The sequence below is a fragment of the Lolium rigidum genome, chromosome 5, assembly GCF_022539505.1.
Source record: "Lolium rigidum isolate FL_2022 chromosome 5, APGP_CSIRO_Lrig_0.1, whole genome shotgun sequence".
In the NCBI taxonomy this organism is placed as follows: Eukaryota; Viridiplantae; Streptophyta; class Magnoliopsida; order Poales; family Poaceae; genus Lolium; species Lolium rigidum.
The window spans coordinates 97,217,304-97,238,583 of record NC_061512.1 but is presented as its reverse complement, the minus strand read 5'-3'; the positions used below and the strand labels follow the sequence as shown (position 1 = coordinate 97,238,583).

Genomic DNA, 21,280 nt, shown 5'->3' with positions numbered 1-21,280 from the left:
TAATTCTTTTGACCTTGCCAAAGTAGAAAATTTGGCTTTTGTGCAAAATTTATTTTCAAACCAGACAACTGTTCAAAGATACTTAAAATCAACTTCATGTTGACGGCCTTCTCTAGGTCATGCTCCATGAAAATAATAGTATCACCGGTGTACTTCAAGATAGAAACCCCGCCCTCAACGAGATGAGGAATAAGGCCTCCAATATTCCCACCTCTTTCGCTCTTGCGATTAAGATAGCTAGCATGTCTGCAATAATATTAAAGAGAAGTGGAGAGAGGGGATCGCCTTGGCGCAACCCTGTTTTTTGGAAATAATGGTCAATGTCGTCATTGAATTTAACTCCGACTAACCCTCCTTGAATGAAGTTTGTAATTAGATCACAACACTTGTGATCAAAACCTTTCATTCGTAAAGATTGTTGTACAAAAAGACCACTTCACTTTGTTGTAAGCCTTTTCAAAATCTTTTTTAAACATCATCCCGTCCATCTTCTTCATATGAAGCTCGTGGATGGTTTCATGTAGCACGACTACCCCCTGTAGGATGTGTCGACCCGGCGTGAAAGCAGTTTGAGTAGGTTTAATTACTTTGTGAGCTATCTCTATGACGCGGCTACCTTAGTGAATATTTTAAAACTCACATTAAGAAGACTGTAGGATTGGTGTATTCCTCCTTTTTTGGCAAAACTGTGATCACCCACAAGTTTAGTTTATACAATGGCAACTCTCCTTGTTGCAATTGTACAAAACATTGCCATAAGATCATCTTTAATCACACTCCAAAAAAAATTATAGAACTCGGCTGGGAACCCGTCTGGTCTCGGAGCCTTGTTATGTTCCATTTGAGATATCGCCTCAAAAACCTCCTCCTCCTTGAAGGACGCGGTGAGAATCTCATTTTCTGCGGTACAAATCTGCAGAATGTTTGAAATAATTTTGTTACACATAGAGAAACCATGTAGCACCGGCGCACCAAATATTTTCTTATAAAATTCGGAGATATATACTTTCAGATTTTCGTCCCCTATTATTGTCCCCTCATCTTGTTCTAATTGTAAATTTTTCTTTTTTATAAACTTTCCATTTGCAATAAGGTGAACATATTTTGTGTTATTTCCACCTTCTTACACATGTTTAACCTTTGTCTTTTGAGCACATTTCGATTCTTCTTCCCTTCTAATTTTGTCAACTTATCATTTGCATCTCTCGAATTCCACATTCGTATATGTTAAGAGAGCATGTTTCAACTTTGAAGTCTAACTCATCAATAATAGCCAGGAGTATTTCTTTCTCTTTTCTATATAAACCACTTCTATGACGTGCCCATCCTTTGAGGAAGCATCTCAAGTGTCTTATCTTATTTTGCCAGACCTCTATCGGACTATTTCCTTTAACAAATAAATTCCATTCTATTTTAATCATTTTAACAAAACCATCCTCTCGAAGCCACGATAGCTCAAAGGAAAACACAGCTTTATTTTCTAGGTGAGCATGTTCACCTGAGTTAATAAGCATTAGTGTATGATCTGATCCAGTTCTAGGTAACGCCCTCACAGTTACCAATGGGAACTTTTGCTCCCAATCTACACTTGCTAGAATACGGTCTAGTTTTCCATATGTTGGGTTCTCACGGCGGCTTGCACAAGTATATCTACCAGAAAGAATAATTTCCCTCAAATTTAGACTCTCAACAATAGAATTGAAAATAAAAGGCCAATGAGCATTATAGTTATCATTATTTTTCTCATGCGGACCTCTAATTAAGTTGAAATCTGCTTCTACCATTATAGGGACAGTACTGTTGTTACAAATATGAACCAGCATCAGCATTCAATATCAGCGCTTATAGTCATCTACCTTCATTGTACATTAGGTGGTTTGTGTGAGGCTTGGACAATTGTATTGAGGTTGAGGCTCCTGCACTTGTACATGTCTCGTGTCTTGGTGTCTTTGAATCAGTGTTGAGATTTAAGTCTTTTGATTCAATAATTGTTATATATACACCATCATAGCATTTGGTAGCATATCATTATTGTGCAAAACGTTTGACATGGGTCAAACGCTAAATGCACCTCTTGGTGTAGAGCATTAGCTCAGAGTTCTTTTCATATATCCAGGTTGAAGGATCACTTGGAGCTGGACACAAACGTAGTCTACAAGCTTTCTTATCCTCTTAGTTATATGGGATGTTCTAACGATGACACCGCCTCGTGAAAGACTCTGTCATCGAGGATTAGTCTGGTGCGATGTTCATGGGATAGACCCCTGGGAAGCCGGAAGGGCGCAATGATTGGCAAGGGAAGATTTTTTTGATGGAGCATTTTTTTATCTCAATTGTGGTTCTCTCTCGGTTCTAAACTTGGACCGAAAACGAGTGGCAAATTTTTATCCCATACTCCCTTCATCCCAAAATATGTTGCATATAATATATGGTCAAATTCAAATTTGTAAAGTATGACCAATTATATAACAAAATATATCAACTTTTATAATATGAAATCGATGTTATTGATAATGGTGAATATATATTGTTTTCATACTATACATTTCATATTATAGATATTGATAATTTTTCCATATTTCATTCTCCATCTTTACTTTTTTTAGATACTCATATGACACTTTCCTTGGGCATTTCAGGTTCCCTTCATAGTTTAGTTTGGTTTACCATTGCGGTCATGAGTTGGTCCCTTTGGAACTTTAAAACTAAACTGACTATCGAAGGAAAAGCAATTGGCAACCTGACTAACACTTTCTACCATATGATGCTTTACATGCAGTCCTGGAGGGTTCTGATCAGACGGAGGGACATGGCAATGCTAGACGAGGCGCTGGACGCGGTCAGGCGGCTACACGTGATGGCTGGAGCTTAGCGTGCTTTCACTACATATTCGACCCGCTTCCGGGCTTATTTTGTATTGGGCTTATGCTGATGTCTGTCGTGTGGTTTGAGTTCACTGATTAGGGGATCAATGTTACTAGTCTAAAAGAAATCCTACTGAATTTCTCTATATCCAATGGGCTGAGATTAACTATCATAAATCTTCTATGCTTACAATAGATATGAGTACTCAGGAGTTGGCCAATCATTTTGGTTGCAAAAGAGAATCACTCCCATTCACATATTTGGGACTTCCCATAGGTACTACTAGATCAAGAGTAGATGATTTAATGCCTGTTATTTGCAAAGTGGATAAAAGATTATCTGGGCTTTCAAATATGATGTCATATAGTGCCAGACTTGTTACTATTAAAGTTGTTATCTCTGCCATGCCCAATCATGCAATGTGTGCCATTAAAGTACATAATACAAATTTGGATCATATACAGAAAGCAAGTAGACAATTCTTTGGCATGGGAAAGACATAAACAAAAATGGTAAGTGTTTGGCGAGCTCGAGAAAAGATCGTCTACCAAAATGTTCTGGTGGGCTTGGAGTACTGGATTGAAGAGAGCAAAATAAAGCACTAAACATGAAGAATTTATATAAGTTCTATAATCACCAAAACATTCTATGGGTCAATTTGATATGGCAAGCTTACTACCAAAATGGAACTTTACCATTGGTAAATTCTACTAGAGGATCATTCTTGTGGCGTGACTATACCTCATTGATTGCTGATTTCAAACAGATCATAACATGTACTCCTGGTAATGGGCAGTAGTGTCCTGATGTGGCATGGCAAGTGGAAGAATACAGCTTTGAAGGAAAAATTGCCACATCTATTTTCATTCGCCAAAAAGATAACATTAATAAATATATTCAATATTTTAAACCTACCTCTGTCTATGATTGCTACACAGCAATTTGATGAACTAGCACAAGACCTAAACAGTTTGAGTGTAGATTTCAAATGAACATGATAAATGGATTTTCCCATGGGGAGGTGACAAATATTCAACCAAAAAGGTATATGTGGCATTGATAAATGCACCTGATGCACCCCCGCCTTTTAAATGGATTTGGAAATCTGCATGCTTACCTAAACAAAACAAAAATCTTCTGGCTCCTGATTCAAGACCAACTGAATACCAAAGTACAAATGCTGAGAAAGAATTTCTTTGTGGAAAATCGGAGATGTGTTTTATGTGATGATGAAGCACCTGAAAGCATGATACATCTCTTTTTTCAATGTGACTTCAGCCAAAATTTCTGGTGGAGAATTGGTGAGGAATGGAATACTGAACTGGATATTATTGACATGATAGTCGAAGCCAAGTATAGATCCCTCAATAAGTTTTTCAAGGAGACCATGATAGCAGGTTGCTGGAGTATTTGAAACTAAAGAAATTCCATCATCTTTGATGAGGAAACTAGAGATCCAGAGAGGTGTTACTCTTTTTTTTAGAGAATCTATTGCCAACATTAGACATAGAGTTAAACCAAGCCTGGAAGAGGGCATGCAGGATTGGTTACATATTTTATGAAGGACTTGATCCCCAACATGTACATATGAACTTTTATAGAAATATATAAAATGACACAGTGGAGACCTTTCTCATTGTATTTGTGTCAAAAAAAAGGGATCGGTGTTCAAGACTTCATTTCCGAGTGCGGTGTTGAGTTGTACTTGAACTTGGTTTGGTTCCATGTCGGGCTATATTTCTATAAGCCTTATGTTTAAAAAATAATTTTACCATATAGTTGGTTAAATTTTATAAAGTTTGACTTTGATTAAAATTGTAAGCAGCATACTTTTTGAAATTGGAACTTTTTAAGTGGTATATATCCAAAAGGATTTTCTTGTAAAATTCCTGCCTCTCACTTGAAAAGATAAGGAGGCCCCACCCGGCAGCGTCTGCTCTCCACATCCGCAACGGCAATGGCGTTCGTCGCCATCCACGCCCGCCTCGCCGTGTTCCCCCCTCGCCTCTCCGCCTCCGCCGCCGCGTCGTTTCTCCGCTCAGATTCTTCCGGCTATCGTTTTCCTTCTCTCAGGACTTTAACCGGAAACAGCCGCCGTAGCCTACGGTACGGGCGCCGGCGGTGTCGCGCGGCAGGCATCACCGCGTCGCTCGAGCTCGACCTCACCGAGGACAACGTCCGGCAGGCCATCGAAGACGCCAAAGCCGAGGCAAGACGAACTCCATACCTTCACCCCTTTTCTTTCTGAGCTCACAGCTATCGTGATTCCTGACTCGCGACGCCAGCCTCTAACTGACGCCATTGTTGGTTTTCTGCACTATACTTCAGCTGGCCCAGCTGTTCGATACTTCGGTGGGCATGACAGGTGAAATCCAAGCCGATTCAATCCACTCACTGCCGATACAATTTGCTGATTTTCTTGTCCTCTTCGTCAATGGTGCCAGGGCAAGTTGATCTGGCGGAGCTGGACGGGCCGTTCGTGAAGCTCCGCCTCAAGGGCAAGTTCTGGCACACCCGCGCTACCGTCGTCGCGCGGATCGGCAATTACCTCAAGAACCGTATACCGGTGAGCTCTTCTTTCTCCAGGCCGGCAATGCATGAGAGAGTTGAATTCGTGACAAGGTTCTTGATTTGGAAATATTTGGGCAGGAAATCCTGGAGGTGGAGATAGAAGATGAGAGCCAGCTCGACGACAGTCCTGCTGCTTACTGAGGTATTCCACATGCTGACATGCATAAACGCTACATAGTATGTTGAGTCTGCTGCTGTATTGACCAACTACTAGTCTTTCCAATTTATGTTCTAGTTGTATATGTTCACCAAGACACCAACTACTTCAAGAGGCATTGCCACCTGATCCCTTAATCAAAAGCTGTTTCCCTGAGAAAACTATTTCAGGCATGTAATGTATTTCTTCTTCCATTTAGGTTGCAGAAAACTCTCTAGCCATCTTCTGAACCTTTTTTTTTTGTGAAGTAGCCATCTTCTGAACCTTAATCGTAGATGGTATATGTTCAGTATTCTGCTGTATCGACCAACTACTTCAGTCTTTCAAATTTAAGCTCTAGTATGTTCAGCAACTACTTCAAGAGGCATTGACACCTGATCCCTCTGACTGAATAAAGAGTGTTTCCCTAAGAAAACCATTTCAGTCATGCAATTTTTCAATCCTTCGGTTTAGGTTGTACAAAACTCTAGCCATCTTCTGAATTTTAATCCTAGATGTAGACATGTAGATTCTTTCCTAGCGCTAGTTAGAAAATTTAGTAAAAGCAGTTAGTACGGCTGCAGGAGTTTCAGTTGAATTTCCCTTTGCATGAAACATTTCATTTCCTGCAGGAACTGGGAAGAATTAAGGTGTTCCAAACTAGGGCATAATTGTTACAAGTCTTTAACCATCCTCAGTTCTTGAAATATAAAATACCACCCGGTGCTATGAAGGCTGTGATGTGTAATTCATGATGACATGAACTCCTTTTTTAACCACTCGTCATTTCAGCGTATATCACCATATGCCGACGCGCTTAACCACCTCCAATACATCGTATTGATCTTTTGTTTGGAAAATTAACTGAATTGCTGAAGTGAAGTTGTTGAAGGCCGAAGTATATCAGTTATTGCTATTGTTTGGGCCATCAGGGATTATCAGTTGCATAGATGGGTTAGTTTGTACCTACTATATTCTGGTTGAGAGACCTGATATCTGAATGTATTTTTTCAGATTCAAGAACAAGCAAGGTACGGCCGAGGGTGCCAACTTTTTCAGCATCGGGTTTAATAGGATCATATTTATTGTAAGTGGAAAGGATATAGCAATGATGTGCTCCTGTGCTGATTGTATACTTATCTGTTTACTAACTCCTGCAAATGATGCTTAAGTTGGTGTGGTCATTATACTGCATTTGAAACTCCACTGCATCAGTATGCCCCTGTAGTCAAGTGTTCATTCATCATGTCCTGTTCTGATGTGGAAAGCCCTCGGGTAGAACTAAAATCCCGCAACCACTCTAGCTGCCAGTAAAATGCCAATGCAAAGTCAACTTATTCGATTAGATAGAACCCCCTAAAACTAAACGGGTATTGAGAATAAAATAAAATAAACCCTGTTTTTCTTTCTAAAAATACAATATTTGTTTCATCCTTTTGCATTGAAATAACAAAACAAATTGAAATCAAAATAATATGATTCAACCTCAGCCCCTTTTTAGTGTAGCAGGATCCTCCATCCCATGTGCCCGATGAATGTCATGGTAATTCTAATTTGAATTTTTACACGCGGGTGGATGCGACATTGCGCTATCTTGATATATTGTTTTCCAACTTCTTAGGCACCCACGCCATGTTCTCATGTTTTGAAAGAACTTGGTGTTAATTGGAAGTTTATCTCTGCAGTCATGCGCATCCTTCTGATGAAATGCAGGACTGAGTACAAGTATGAATCTTGATAGAAAATATAGCGATAGAAGTAGTAAGGCTGCGGGAGTTTCAGTTGAATTTTGTTGGATTTTCCATTTAGATGAACAGTTCATTTCCTGCAGGAACCAGGAAGAAAGTGTTCCAAACTAGGGCATAATTGTTGCAAGTTATAAAACCATCTCAGTTTATGCAATATATAATTCCCCCAGTGCTATCAAGGCCGTGATGTGTCATTCATTTTTTTTCCGAAATGGGGTGATCCCCGGCCTCTGCATCGGTTGATGCACACAGCCTTTTATTAAACAAACGAGAATTCAAAGTTTACAATTCAACGATCACCGAGGGTCAATTCAAAGGGTGATGTGTCATTCATGATGGCGTAAACTCCACTTTTAGCCGCATCTTATTTCAGTCTATATCATAATATGCGGATGCCATAAATTACACTGCAATGCGTTAACCTAATGACCTTTTGTTTGAACAATTTACCCTTTTTTACGGTGAACAATTAACTGAGTTGCTGAACTGAAGTTGTTGAAGGCCCAAGTATATTAGTTCTAGCCATTGTTTGGGCCATGAGGGATTAGCAGTAGCATAGATGGATTAGTTTGTACCAATTATATTCTGGTTTCGAGACCTGACATCTGAATGTATTTTTTCAGGGCCCAGAACATGCAAGGTGTTGCCGAGGGTGCCAACTTTTTCAGCACCGGGTTTAATAGGACCATATTTTTTGTATGTGGGAAGGATATAGCAATGATGTGTTCCTGTGCTGATTGTATACTTATGTGTGTACTAACTCCTGGAATGATGTTTAGGTTGGTATGGTCATCATACTGCACTTGAAATACCACAGCATCAGTAACGTCCCTGTAGTCATGTGTTCATTCTTTACAGCTAGCTCTGGTGTGGACAACCCTTGGGTAGAACTGAAATTCGGCAACAATCCTACATCCCATGAGCCCATAAACGTTATAGTAATTTAAATTTAAATTTAAATTTCTACACAGAGGTGGATGCGGCATTATGCTATTCTAATATCTAGTTTTCACACTTCCCACGCGCCCGTGTCATATTCTTGTGCTTGAAAAGGAATTGGTGTTGCAAGCGGATCTGTACAGTCATGTGCATCCTTGTGATATAATGCGGAACTGACAACTGAGACAGGTCTGAACCTTGATATCCTGCAATGCACCTCCAACAGAGAAGCTGGAAGTTGTTGCTATCAAATTCAGAGGAAGTTGTTGGAAAATCCACGGATCCATCAATAATCATAGGAGCACGAACAGAAAATTAAAAACAGGTCTTTGGACCGGTGCACAAGATCTGGACTGAAGTTATCGGACAATCAACTAGCAGTTCCATACCCATTTCCTGGTCTATGCCAGTTTTGCATGGAGATGAAATGGCAAGTTGGCAAGTGTTCCTGGTTCACCAAGAATGCACAGACACTGACGAAGCAGGGCGGCAGATACACAGATCTATACGCATAGAATTAGACGTACCCGAGCAAACCGACAGAGCAACTGTGCCAAACGAAACCGTATTCAGATAGACCAAGCAAACTGTTGCGAGAGTTCTTTCTCCTAAATGGCCTTTTTTTAAAATTTTAAATCACTTTTGACCCTTCCGAGAACTTTTAAACTTATGTGGCCATTTTTAGTCACGCCATGTGGAATGGCTAAACTGGAGTCGAGGTCACGCCACGTTGGTTGGCTAGACTGAAATGACTTAGCCGTTTTTCGGCCAAAAAAGAACAGCTAGATCACGCCGTTTAGGTTGGCATGTTTACAAAAAATTTGGACCATCTGAGAATGTTTTTGGACCTCATTTGATATGGCTAGATTCAAATGACTTAGTCATTTTTAGCATAGATTCTGAACAACTTTGCAAACCAAAGTGGCGTGACCTCCAATTTAGTTTAGCCATCTTGCATAGCATGACTAAAAAGAGCCACAGAAGTATTAAATTTTTAAAAGAGGCCAAAAATGATGCAAAGTTTTTGTAGAAAGGGATGCAACTCACAATGTATTGATTGGGTGCATATGGCGTTACATATATAGGCCACGTCCTCGACTATACAAGGAAGGAGGCGGGCCCAATAATCAATACAAAGATATGTATCGCTATACATAACTACAGAAGATACACATCCGGATATACAAGGATATGTATCTCAACACACACCCCCCCCGCATTCGAAGCGTCGCCTGGTCGAACGCATAGACTGGACCGGAACTCCTCAAATGATGCTGTAGGGAGACCCTTGGTCATGATATCCGCAAATTGTTGGGAGGTGGGCACATGAAGTACTCGAATGTGTCCAAGGGCCACCTGTTCCTGAACAAAGTGGATGTCCAGCTCAATATGCTTGGTGCGGCGATGGTGGACCGGGTTGGCGGAGAGATAGATGGCGGAGACATTGTCGCAATAGACCATAGTGGCTTTGGCAACAGGACATGAGAGCTCAACGAGGAGTTGCCGCAGCCAAGAGACCTCGGCAACCGCGTTAGCAACAGCCCGGTACTCCGCTTCGGCGCTGGAGCGAGAGACCGTGGGTTGTCGCTTAGACGACCAGGAGATGAGCGAAGGTACGAAGTAGACGCAGTAGCCAGACGTGGAGCGACGCGTGTCGGGGCAGCCTGCCCAATCGGCGTCCGAGTAGGCGACGATGTCCGTGGCGGTGGAGGGGTGGAGGGAGAGGCCAAAGTCCATGGTGCCACGAATGTAGCGGAGGATCCACTTGACCGCAGCCCAATGAGGATCCCGCAGAGCATGCATGTGAAGGCACACCTGCTGAACAGCATACTGCAGCTCGGGGCAGGTCAAGGTGAGGTACTGCAGGGCACCGACGATGGAGCGATAAAGTGACGCATCCGTGGCCAACGAACCATCCGTGGCGGAGAGCTTGGACTTCGTGTCGACAGGCGTGGCCGCGGGTTTGCAATTAAGCATACCGGCGCGGTCCAGGAGCTCGTGGGCGTGCTTGCGCTGATGAAGGAAGAAGCCGTCGGTGCGACGTACGACCTCGATGCCGAGGAAGTAGTGCAAGGGCCCCAAGTCCTTGAGGGCAAACTCAGCGCGAAGACGCTCGGTGATCTGTCGCAGGAGGTCCGTGGAGCTGGCCGTCAGGATGATGTCGTCGGCGTAGAGCAGCAGGTACGCGGTGGTGGCACCATTGTTGTACACAAACAGCGAGGCATCGGAGCGGGTGGAGCGGAAGCCGAGTTGGTGAAGAAACGCTGCGATGCGCTGGTACCAGGCGCGTGGGGCTTGCTTCAGCCCGTATAACGAGCGCGAGAGCAGGCACACATGGTCGGGGTGGGCGCTGTCGATGAAACCCGTGGGCTGCTGGCAGAAGACCTGCTCCTCGAGATGGCCGTGAAGGAAGGCGTTGGAGACGTCATCTGGTGCACGGGCCACGCACGGGAGACCGCGAGCTGAAGGACGGTGCGGATCGTCCCGGGCTTGACAACCGGGGCGAAGGTGTCGGTGAAGTCGACGCCGGCACGCTGGCGAAAGCCACGAACCACCCACCACGCCTTGTGACGGCCGAGAGTACCGTCCGGATGGAACTTGTGCTTGAAGACCCACTTCCCGGTGATGATGTTGGCGTGAGGGGGTCGGGGAACAAGCGTCCATGTCTGGTTCCGGCTGTGGGGCGTCAAACTCGTCCTGCATGGCCGCAAGCCACTGCGGGTCGCGGAGAGCAGCCCGGGCAGAGGCGGGTAGGGGCGATGGCGTGGATGCTGAAGGCGCGGAAGTCGACGCGGTGCAGACGTACTCGTCCGAGGGGTACCGCGTGCTCGGGACGCGAATCCCTGCACGGGCGCGCGTGAGGGGCCCCGTGGCCGGCGGGGGAGGAGGCGGCGGCGGAGCCGGAGGCGAGGCGTCGCCCGACGAGGACGGTGCGGCGCCTGAGCTGAGGCTCGAGGGCGACGCAAGCGGCGTCGAGGCGGATGAACCCGGCGAAGGGGCGTCGCCCGGCGAAGATGGTGCGGCACCCGAGCTGAGGCTCGAGGGCGACGCAGGCGGCGTCGAGGAGGGCGTCGGCGCAGGTGTCGACGCGGGTGTCGGCGTGGGGTCACCCGAGACATGGTTCGAGGGTGACCCAGAGGGTGGCGAGGCAGCGCCCGAGCCAGAGCTCAAGGGTGCGGCGGAGAACGACGAGGCAGTGCCCGAGTCCGAGCTCGAGGGTACTGCAGCCGGCGGACCTGCAGGGAGTCGACGTCGGGGACCATCAGTAGTCGAAGGAGGAGTGGCGACCACCTGTCTCTGTGCAAAGGGAAAGCAATGCTCATCAAAGTACACGTGCCGGGAGGTGATGACGCGGTGAGAAACTGGATCATAGCAGCGGTAGCCTTTGGTGTTAGCCGGGTAGCCGAGGAAAACACACGGAACGGAACGAGGGGCGAGTTTATGAGGAGTGGTGGCGGCGATACTAGGATAACAACGACAACCGAAAATCCGAAGACCGTCGTAGGATGGAGGGGAACCGTAAAGGAGGTGATGAGGTGCATAGTTCCAGCGGGGACGACACGGACGAAGGTTGACAAGGAGGGTGGCGGTGGCTAATGCGTCAGGCCAAAAGGTGGGGGGAACATGGCTGTGGAATAGGAGTGTGCGGACGCAGTCGTTGAGGGTGCGGAGGATACGCTCGGCGCGGCCGTTTTGTTGGGACGTGTATGGACAGGTTAGACGAAAAATAGTGCCGTGAGAGGAGAGTAGGGTGCGGATGGCGACATTGTCAAACTCTTTTCCGTTGTCAGTTTGTAGGGCATGGATGGGGCGACCGAACTGGGTGGAAACATAGGCGTAGAAGGCTGTGAGAGTGGTGGCGACATCGGACTTTTTACGGAGGGGAAACGTCCACACGAAATGAGAAAAATCATCAAGAATAACTAGGTAATAAAGAAGACCATAATTACTCGGGATTGGAGAGGTCCATACATCACTATGAATTAACTCAAAAGGAAAAGACACAACAGTGGAAGACTGACTAAAAGGAAGACGCACGTGTTTACCAAGACGACATGCTTCACAACTATGTGAAGACTGTTTAGTAGATGAAAACGAAAAACCCCTCATTATTTGGTGAAGCGTGTTGGCACTGGGATGTCCAAGACGAGCATGCCAAAGATCAACGCCTACGGAGAGAGCACGAGGTGCGGCGCCGGGGGTGGAAGGCGATATCACCGGATACAAATCGCCGGGGCTCTCACATCGATGGAGAACCATCCGGGTGTGGGCGTCCTTAACAGAAAAACCAAAAGCGTCAAATTCAACAGTCACAGAGTTGTCACGAGAAAGAGTTTTAACAGAGACTAAATTCTGAATAAGCTGGGGAGACACAAGGACATTATTGAGAGACAGTGGTTTAGAAGTAGATGGAAAATTAGCAGAACCAATGTGAGAAATAGGAAGACCGGCGCCGTTACCGACAATGATGCGAGACTCGGTGGAAGTGGGAAAGGAATGGGAAAGGTTACCCGGGTGAGCGGCCATGTGAGACGAGGCGCCCGTGTCCATAAACCAGTTGCCGCCACCGGCGTAAGAGCCGAGTGCGGGCGCGGCGTGGTAGGCCGGGGCGTAGGATGGCGGCGTGGCGGTGAAGGCCGGGCGTAGGGCGGTGTCGCGGTGAAGTGCGCCTGGTGAGTCGGCGGGCGCGACACCGGCATGTTGTAGGCGTGGATGAGCCCCGTCCATGGGTTGTAGGCGAAGGGGTTGCTGCCGTTGGAGACCGACGACATGATGACGCGCGCGCGGGGGATGGCGACGGCGCGGGGTTGGGGAGGGAGGCGCGGCGGCAGCTGCAGGTGCGTCGGCGGCGCGGCGTGAGGAGGGGCACACGCGGCGGCGGCACAAGGGCGGCGGCGCTAAGGTTGGAGGGTGGGGCGGCGCGCACGGGGAGAGAGGGGCGCGTCGGCTAGGTTAGGAACGGTAGGTGTCTGATACCATGTAGAAAGGGATGCAACTCACAATGTATTGATTGGGTGCATATGGCGTTACATATATAGGCCACGTCCTCGACTATACAAGGAAGGAGGCGGGCCCAATAATCAATACAAAGATATATATCGCTATACATAACTACAGAAGATACACATCCGGATATACAAGAATATGTATCTCAACAGTTTTGAAAAAGGGCATTCATGACAAAGAACTCAGCAAACTGAACACCTGAGACCGAGAGAGACACCTCAAGATCTGCACGAGGAAAAAAAATGAATGCAGAAACACAACCAGGTTTGGAACCGTGACCCAACAAACGCCAAACCCAGAACCTCCAGACTGATCAGCGCCAGGAGCCGAGGACAACATGTGCCAAACCTGTGAACGATGGGTCAGTGCTCCAGCTTCACTTGAGCTCAAATCTCTCTTGCAGCTCTGACAGACAGACGCTGGACAGATGCTGAACCGGGAGTGCTCAACAGCTCAGGGTCCTTGCAGATTCCGCTGCACCGTCGCAAGGTCCAAACTGCCATGATCGCTCGTTCCCGGGATGAGATTGGAGCAGAGTATCATTCGTTGTGCATTGCGCTGCACCGTTCCTGTCAGTAAGCAGTACCGTGGTGCAGGTGCATGCACATCGCTTTTGCCCAGGTTGCTGCTGCCTGCCTTGTGCGGTCCTGTCAGCCAGAACCAGTCTACTGCACATACCGGCTCCACCTCAATCCAAATCCACGATGCGTTGAGCTAATCAATCATCTGGCCGTGCTCAGACACTTTTATAATGTTTATCTTCATTCCTTTAAAATTTTGAGGCCAAACCGGATGATTGAGCTGAACTAAACTTCCCCTGTTTATTTGCATCGAAAGGAGGAGTGCACTGCACTGCATTTTGCAGAAGCAGATTGCTCTGGTTGTCCTCGTCCTCAGGCAGGTTGCTTCTCCAGCTCTTCTGAACGATATATATAATAATCGGGTCTATTCCGCATTAGCTTAATCCCCTGTTTGTCGGACAGATTAGCGAGGATCCGGTTCCATGTCAGGCCAAAAGAAAGGGAATAATCAGTCAGGGCCGAGAAAGACGCGGCTTTCGATGAATGGAACAAGTCGAGCTACGCAAGTAATCACAGATCATTAGACTATGCAAAGAAGGGGCGGTTTATGTATTAATACATTTTTTTTCACTCTTTTGTGATGCAAAGTCTTGTTCTCCGCATGTGACACCACGTGAGGCGATCCTCGAGCAACCCTACCTACGTGCACGAAATCCGGGTCGCCTGTTTGGTATCGTTGACCTTGTTAATCATCTTCTTTGTTCGATCTGAAATTCCATGGCATCTTCACGTTGTAAAAAAGGTCTTTTTTACACAAAAAAATCCATGGATCTATTAATATCTATTAGCGGTTGTATAAATAACCTAAAAATAACAGAAATTACAGATAGATATTCAGACCACCTAGCGATAACTACACACTAGAACGAAAGTGAGCTGCTTATTTTAGTAGATAGGCGGAAAGTTATCGTGCTAAGGTCTAAAAGACCAACACACCAGAGCGACAATCGTCGCTAATGAAGATCGGAAGAGAGTGACGTGAAACCACACCAAAGAATAAGAGAACCGTCAAATCTCGAGAGATCGCTGGGCACACAATTCTACGCGTCCTTCATCGGTGCTAAACGGACCACCGAAGCGAGGATAGAATGGGAAGGACCTTATTTTGATTTTAAATTTTAGCCACCGTCTTCTAGAAAAACGGTGAAAAACAAGCTAAATAAAGAACGAAAATTCCCTATCAACGAGGGGTCGTGATCCGTTACACCTCCAAAACCCTAAAACCAGCAGCATCGCCGATGAAGAGAACGGAACCCTAGATGACCTTGTGGCCGCCGCGTTCTGATGGCCTCTCCTGGCTGCTCTCACGTCCCGGTTCCGTCCAGACTACTCTTTCTTTCACATTCTGAAAAATGTTACAAGCTGACCCTCTTCTTATCTAGCTTGATTAAGCTCACACATGTTCCTCAGCGCCATGTGTACTCCCTCTAAGTGGACCGGCCAACACTAAAATCATCGACGTCGTGCCATCGCGTCAGGTACGTACACACTATGATCACGTGGAGTGTGGCCCGTGGAGTTGCGCAATACAATTCCTAACATCCAAGTATCCAACCGTCTCACTAAGCCGTGATACTATAATACAGGTCATCACTGACCAAGTAGCGAACGTGTCCACGTTAACTGATTATATATCGAGTCAGTGTATAGGATAGAAGTTTCCTCTCCTTTTTCCAGCACGATGTATAACGTACGTGGATTCTCCTTTTCGTAGGAACCGTGTCTTCGTCATCCTAGGATCCATCAATCGGCAGCTCCGAGGAGGATTAGACGTAGATTACAAGAGCAAAAAGTCTATAATTTGATTAGCTATATGGTCGTGCTCGCGCCTGTCCGTGGGTTAATACCTCCTTGGTCGATCGCGATTTGGGGCAATCTCTGTTGCGTCGTGCAGAGGTAAGGGATGACGCGTCCAGTTTAAAACTCTCATATGACGCCCGCCACACTGCCATGACGCGTTGCGTTGCTCTAGCATCTATATGTAACGTTGTCTCGAAAGAAGTTCATCGTGAAGGGCAGCATCCACTTAGGGCCTCAACAAAATAATATTAGGCACTCGCTACTTGTCGACTGCAAACTTTAAGAAAATGCATAGTTGATAGTGTGCTTAAATACACACTGGGTGTCAGGAAGGGTGAACCACTGGCTAGGTGATAGTGTTCAAGGCGCCGCAGCGGTAGCCACCGGCGGACCTAGAAACTTCTCGAAGCCTAACCTTGGAAAAGTGGCAAACATTCCTAAGATGACATCGAAAAGGCTCGCAGTCATGAAGTTAACATTATTAGATTTCAAGCAATTATTGAGTATTAAAATCAATTTTTATAAGAGTGAGTTGTATTGTTTCGGCGAGGCACACATTAGGTCGATCAATATGCTGAGTTATTTGGGTGTGCTCAAGGCCAATTTTCTATTAGATATTTGGGTATTCCGATTTATTATCGGTGACTTCCAAATGTCGAATGAAAATTGGCGGAGCAATGCCTACAATTAAGATTTACTAGTTTAAAAGGTAAACTGTTGCTGTCCTTGTGAGGAAGATTGGTTCTTATTAACTCAGTACTAAGTAACAAAGTATTGTATTTGATATCCTTTTTCCAACTTCCAAAAGGCGTCTTGCAACGGTTGAATTATTTTTGATCAAGATTCTTTAGGTAAGGAGATAGTGAAAAAAAATATTAACTGAATAAGTGGAATGTGGTTTGCCGCCCTAATGATCAAGGGGGGCTTGGGATTCATTACGTTTAAGTCAAGACCAACGCCCTCCTAGGTAACTAGCTTTTCAAGCTCCGTAGCGAAGAAGGATGTGGCAACCTCTCCTGAAGAGAAAGTACGTAGGCTCACTTGCATTATCTCAGGTTCTAGGAAAACTAGGTAACTTGCACTTCTGGGCTTATGGCGACAAAGAAATTCATCTTCCCATATGGTTCGTTCTTAATTAAAGATCGCTCAGAGATAAGGTTCTGGGAGGATAAATGGCTTGGTAATGCCACACTACACGAACAATATCATGCATTCTATAATATCATTCGTCACAAAGGTGAAACGAGGCTCGTGTGATGGAAATTTTACCACCAAATGTGATGTTCAAACGAGATCCAAGGCTAACATCTTGGAGTGCTTTGCTTCAGTGTCTGGATTTTGTCCATCTCACACAGGGATCTGACGAGTTTTAGTGAAATCTTCATCATAGGGAAAAATTCCTTGTAGATTCTATGTACAAAGCTTTACTTGATCCAGTGGTGTCACTTGATAATAATAAGAAAATTTGGTGGATGAAGATCCCTCTAAAACTAAGGTTTTCGTGTGGTATCTTCATCGAGGTGTAATCTTAACGAAGGATTACCTTGCAAAATGCAATTGGCATAGAAGCAAGAAATGTGTCTTCTGTAATCACGACGGGGCCATTAAATATATTTTCTTACAATGAAATTTTGCGAGATATATATTGTCAATTAATCACCCAGATAGGTTATACCTTATATCCACGGTAATCCTAGACGTACGGACGAATTTGGTTACGGAAGGATTATGGACAGACGTGGACTGCTTTGGTTGGTTGGAGTTTGATCCCCTCCTGAAAAACCGGGCCAGATTTTTGATTTCCACCGCTGCTTTGTGAGTCCGTAAGATTTTTATGTAAAAGATTTATGTAGGTGTAGCATTAAACAGCGAAAAAGCTAGACTTACGGACTGCTCCTTGCGGAATATACTTACGGACGGACGTGGTACCAGCTGGTTGGTTGAATTGTTGGTTCCTTCCGTGATTTCAGGGGCTGTGAACCTCCCACCTGATTCCACGTGAGTCCGTAAGTCAGATTTTGTAGAAATTAGTCTGTAGATGTAGTGTTACTCGACTCTTATATCCATCACATAGAGTTATGAATATTTTTGGAAATTGGCTTACGGGTGCGGACAATAGGTTTAAGATACTTATTAGGTGTGAGCGATTACCGTTATTTGGTTGCTTTGGCTATGTAAAAATGACAAGGTTTTTAATGACAATGATTCTTCTCTCTTGCAGGTTATCTACTTATTAGGCTTTTAATGTACACAGCTACGCTCCGTTCATTGTCGTCTCTACAGGGTGTGGAGCATCGCGAGCTATTTACGGAGGTGTATACACGATAGGAGGATACGATGAGGAACTGTTTTACCCAACATGGATAGCAGTGTAATCTACGGATTGGCCCACCATCATCATCTTAGACGACTTAACAGATTCTATATTGAATGCTCGTAATGCGTATTTTAGTTCTTTTTGTTGTTTCAACACTTTCAGACTTGTGCGGCTATGTGGATCGTGTTTATGTAGAAGCCGGGTATAATGCTTTGAACTTCCTAAGTAATAATAAAGCACCCTTTATCAAAATATGTCTAAGATAGTAAGTTTTTCAAACAAAATGACAATACAAAGTCACATAACAAGCAAGTACGCTACAGGGAAGCCTGGGCGGCTGGAGCAGGAGGGATGTTAGATCCTCCCCTAGCGGTAGCAAAGGCGAATACCTCACTAGATGGGTTAGGATGCTTATGAGGTGGAGCGGCGATGTGGGTGGAGTCGAAGAGCGAGACCTTGCCGGACCTTTTAGAGTAATTGGGGGAGAAGATCTCATCGGTCCGTGTGGTTAAAGATAAGGCTTGGACTCGGTAGGATTTAGTGGATGAAGGGTCACTATGACGGGAGAGACTGTCAGAGGGATACAAAGAAGATAGTACTCTGAAACTGGGGGCTTAGCCTGTCGCAAAATTCTACTATAACACCTCGACCACTCTCGAGCTGGCGGTGCTCACCCTTGCTAGCTTTGTAGGATATTTAAAGTGGTCCCGCATACCAACACTAGTTTACGATCTTTCGAAAAAAGATACATCTCATTATGACTAGCCTATTAATCCTCTTAAGCCCTAGCCCAAAATATGACATACACCACAGTAATACTTGTGAAATTTTCATGGTGCAACAACCATGCGGCACATATGCTAAGCGACTAAAAACTTGGGATGTCGTATTATAAAAATGTTCACATGACACCTTCATGTAAAGCCCTTCATATATTTATGCCTTTGGATATTGATCCAAACTCACCTGCCGAACCAAAGCAAATATATCCTCTCATCTTGCAGTAGGAAAAACACATTGCATGCCTGCCAATTCTTGTTGCTCGCTCATCTTGTCCCACACGCCTAGAAATCTTTTACTTGGCATCACCTCCCGCCTAAACTACGGTTTACGCATCCCCTTACCACACATCTGTTGTGCAAACTCCTCTCGTGCCTCACATTTTTTCGATAAAGGATGCTTTATTACTTTAGAAAGCAATTACATACAGCCTCTGCATAACCAGGATGCACACAACCGTTTTGTTGTCTCAAGTCATAAAAGATATAAAAAACTAGGTGAGATACATATCGGAACGATGAATCATATAACGCCTAAGGTGTAGGTGGGGCTTCTATCCGTAGACTATGCTGCCACCCATGTAGAGAAAAAGCATCCCTCGCCGTAGCCTCCAACCGTGTACAGACCTCCATAAATAGGTCGCAGTTCTCCACTCGCTGAAGAGGTAACCACGAACGGAGAATACATGTATATCCGTAGATGACATGCAACAAAGAGCAATTTTTATCATTAAAGATCTTGTCATTTCTACATAGCCAAAGCGCCCAGATAACTGCTAGCGCCCCCACCCTAAGAAGCAACTTAAACCTTGAATAGATATCATGAAGCCAATTGCCAAAGACATTGGTGACACTAGTCGAGGATACAGGGTAGACGCTACTTGGATGACTAACCATATAGATCTCGCAAACTGGCACTGGAAGAATAAGTGTTTAATGGTTTCATCCTCATGACAAAAAAAATACACCGTGTACTTCCGTGCCAATTCCGCTTAACAAGATTGTCTTTGGTGAGAATAACCCCATGATGAAGATACCATCCAAAAATAATAATTTTTAATGGTATCTTCATCTTCCAAATCTTCTTATTGTTATCAACTGATAAATCAGAAAGAAGAATCGCATTGTATAATGATTTTACAGAAAAAGTACCATCTACATGAAGATTCCATCTAAATTCGTCTGGTTCAGGCGATAAATGAATATCTCCGAGCTTGTGAATTAGGGTATTCCATGCCACAAGTCTTTGTCCAAGTAAAACCCGTCTGAACGTCATATTCAGAGGTGAGGTAGCCATTACTGTGGCAATGGTATCACTTTGACGACGAACAATCCTATACAAAGTAGGATACTGTTCACTTAAGGGTGCATTGTCTAGCCAAGCATCTTCCCAGAACCGTATCTGTGCTCCATTCTTGATCGAGAAAGTACCATGGCGAAAAAAGACATTTTTTGTCGCCATAAGACCAGCCTAGAAGTGTGAATCCCCAGGTTTCCAAACCACTTAGGACAATGTCTTTGAGCCAATATACTTTCTCCGAAGAATAGTTTGCCAAATCCCATCCTCGGTAAGTAGCTTAAACAGCCATTTACCCAGTGACCTCCAGGTCATGAACTCCAAGCCCTCCTTGATCTTTGGGACTACAAACTATACTCCATTTAACCAGTCGATATTTTCTTTTTCTCGCTGTCCCCTTGCCAAAAGAATCTGAATCGATAACAATCGAGTTTATGCAGAATTCCTTTCGGTAGAATGAAGAATGATAACATATACAGTATCATATTTGTTAGTACCGAATTAATGAGTACCAATCTTCCTCCCAGGGACAATAATTTACCTTTCCAACTACTTAGGCGTTTTTGTAATCTTTCTTCCACTATTTTCCATTCCGCGATTGTAAGTCTCCGATAATGAATCCGAATACCCAAATAACGAATAGGAAATTGGCCTTGCCCACAACCAAACAACTCTGTATACAGAGCCGTATCATTTTGGGCATCACCGAAATAGAACAATAAAATTTTATGGAAATTGATTTTCAATCCCGATAACTGCTCAAAAGCCACCAAAATTAATTTCATATTTTGAGCTTTTTCAAGATCGTGATCCATAAAAAGAATTGTATCATCGGCATATTGAAGGATAGATAAACCACCATCAACCAGATGTGGAATCACACCTTCAATCCGGCCATCAGACTTAGCCCGCTCTATGAGTATAGCCAGCATATCCGCTACAATATTAAACAACATCAGTGATAACGGATCCTTGGCGTAACCCTTTTCGTGTTTGGAAATAGTGGCCGGTGTCATCATTAATCCGAATTGCTACACTACCTCCATACACAAAATCATTTATCTTGTGCCTCACATACTTTCATGTATATGGCTACAAAGCTGCACACATGAAGGGTCCTCGGGCTCCAGGTAGAGTTGGAGGAAAAAAGATCTTCGTGATGCCAAACTTGATGAAGATGTTTTCTAAGGGCATCTCCAGCGGCGCGACACATTTTAATGTCCGTGAGCGTCCGTTTGCG

At 44.7% G+C, this 21,280-nt stretch overlaps 1 protein-coding gene across 4 annotated transcripts; it reads left to right on the top strand.

The window, feature by feature from the left end:
* Window positions 1–4,783: 4,783 nt before the first annotated feature.
* LOC124655058 lies at window positions 4,784–8,146 on the top strand. Of its 4 annotated transcripts, none has more exons than XR_006988553.1 (6): window positions 4,784–5,074; window positions 5,194–5,230; window positions 5,310–5,431; window positions 5,515–5,578; window positions 6,587–6,659; window positions 7,944–8,146. XR_006988553.1 is itself a non-coding variant. In XM_047194026.1 (6 exons), exons 1-4 carry the CDS (start codon window positions 4,823–4,825, stop codon window positions 5,575–5,577), a joined length of 474 nt encoding a protein of 157 aa, XP_047049982.1. In that variant the 5' UTR covers window positions 4,784–4,822; the 3' UTR covers window position 5,578; window positions 6,587–6,603; window positions 7,944–8,146. The 4 variants fall into 4 exon arrangements, 3 of the variants coding, with proteins under 3 accessions (XP_047049982.1, XP_047049981.1, XP_047049983.1); XM_047194026.1 differs by having other exon boundaries at window positions 6,587–6,603; XM_047194025.1 differs by lacking the exon at window positions 7,944–8,146 and having other exon boundaries at window positions 6,587–6,799.
* Window positions 8,147–21,280: the final 13,134 nt, after the last annotated feature.

Bases quoted from the DNA above. Each gene is read 5' to 3' on its own strand.
- LOC124655058 (XM_047194026.1), top strand. From the start codon at position 4,823: ATGGCGTTCGTCGCCATCCACGCCCGCCTCGCCGTGTTCCCCCCTCGC. The intron at 5,075-5,193 runs GCAAGACGAACT...ACTATACTTCAG, and splicing joins TCGAAGACGCCAAAGCCGAG to CTGGCCCAGCTGTTCGATAC. The intron at 5,231-5,309 runs GTGAAATCCAAG...CAATGGTGCCAG, and splicing joins TACTTCGGTGGGCATGACAG to GGCAAGTTGATCTGGCGGAG.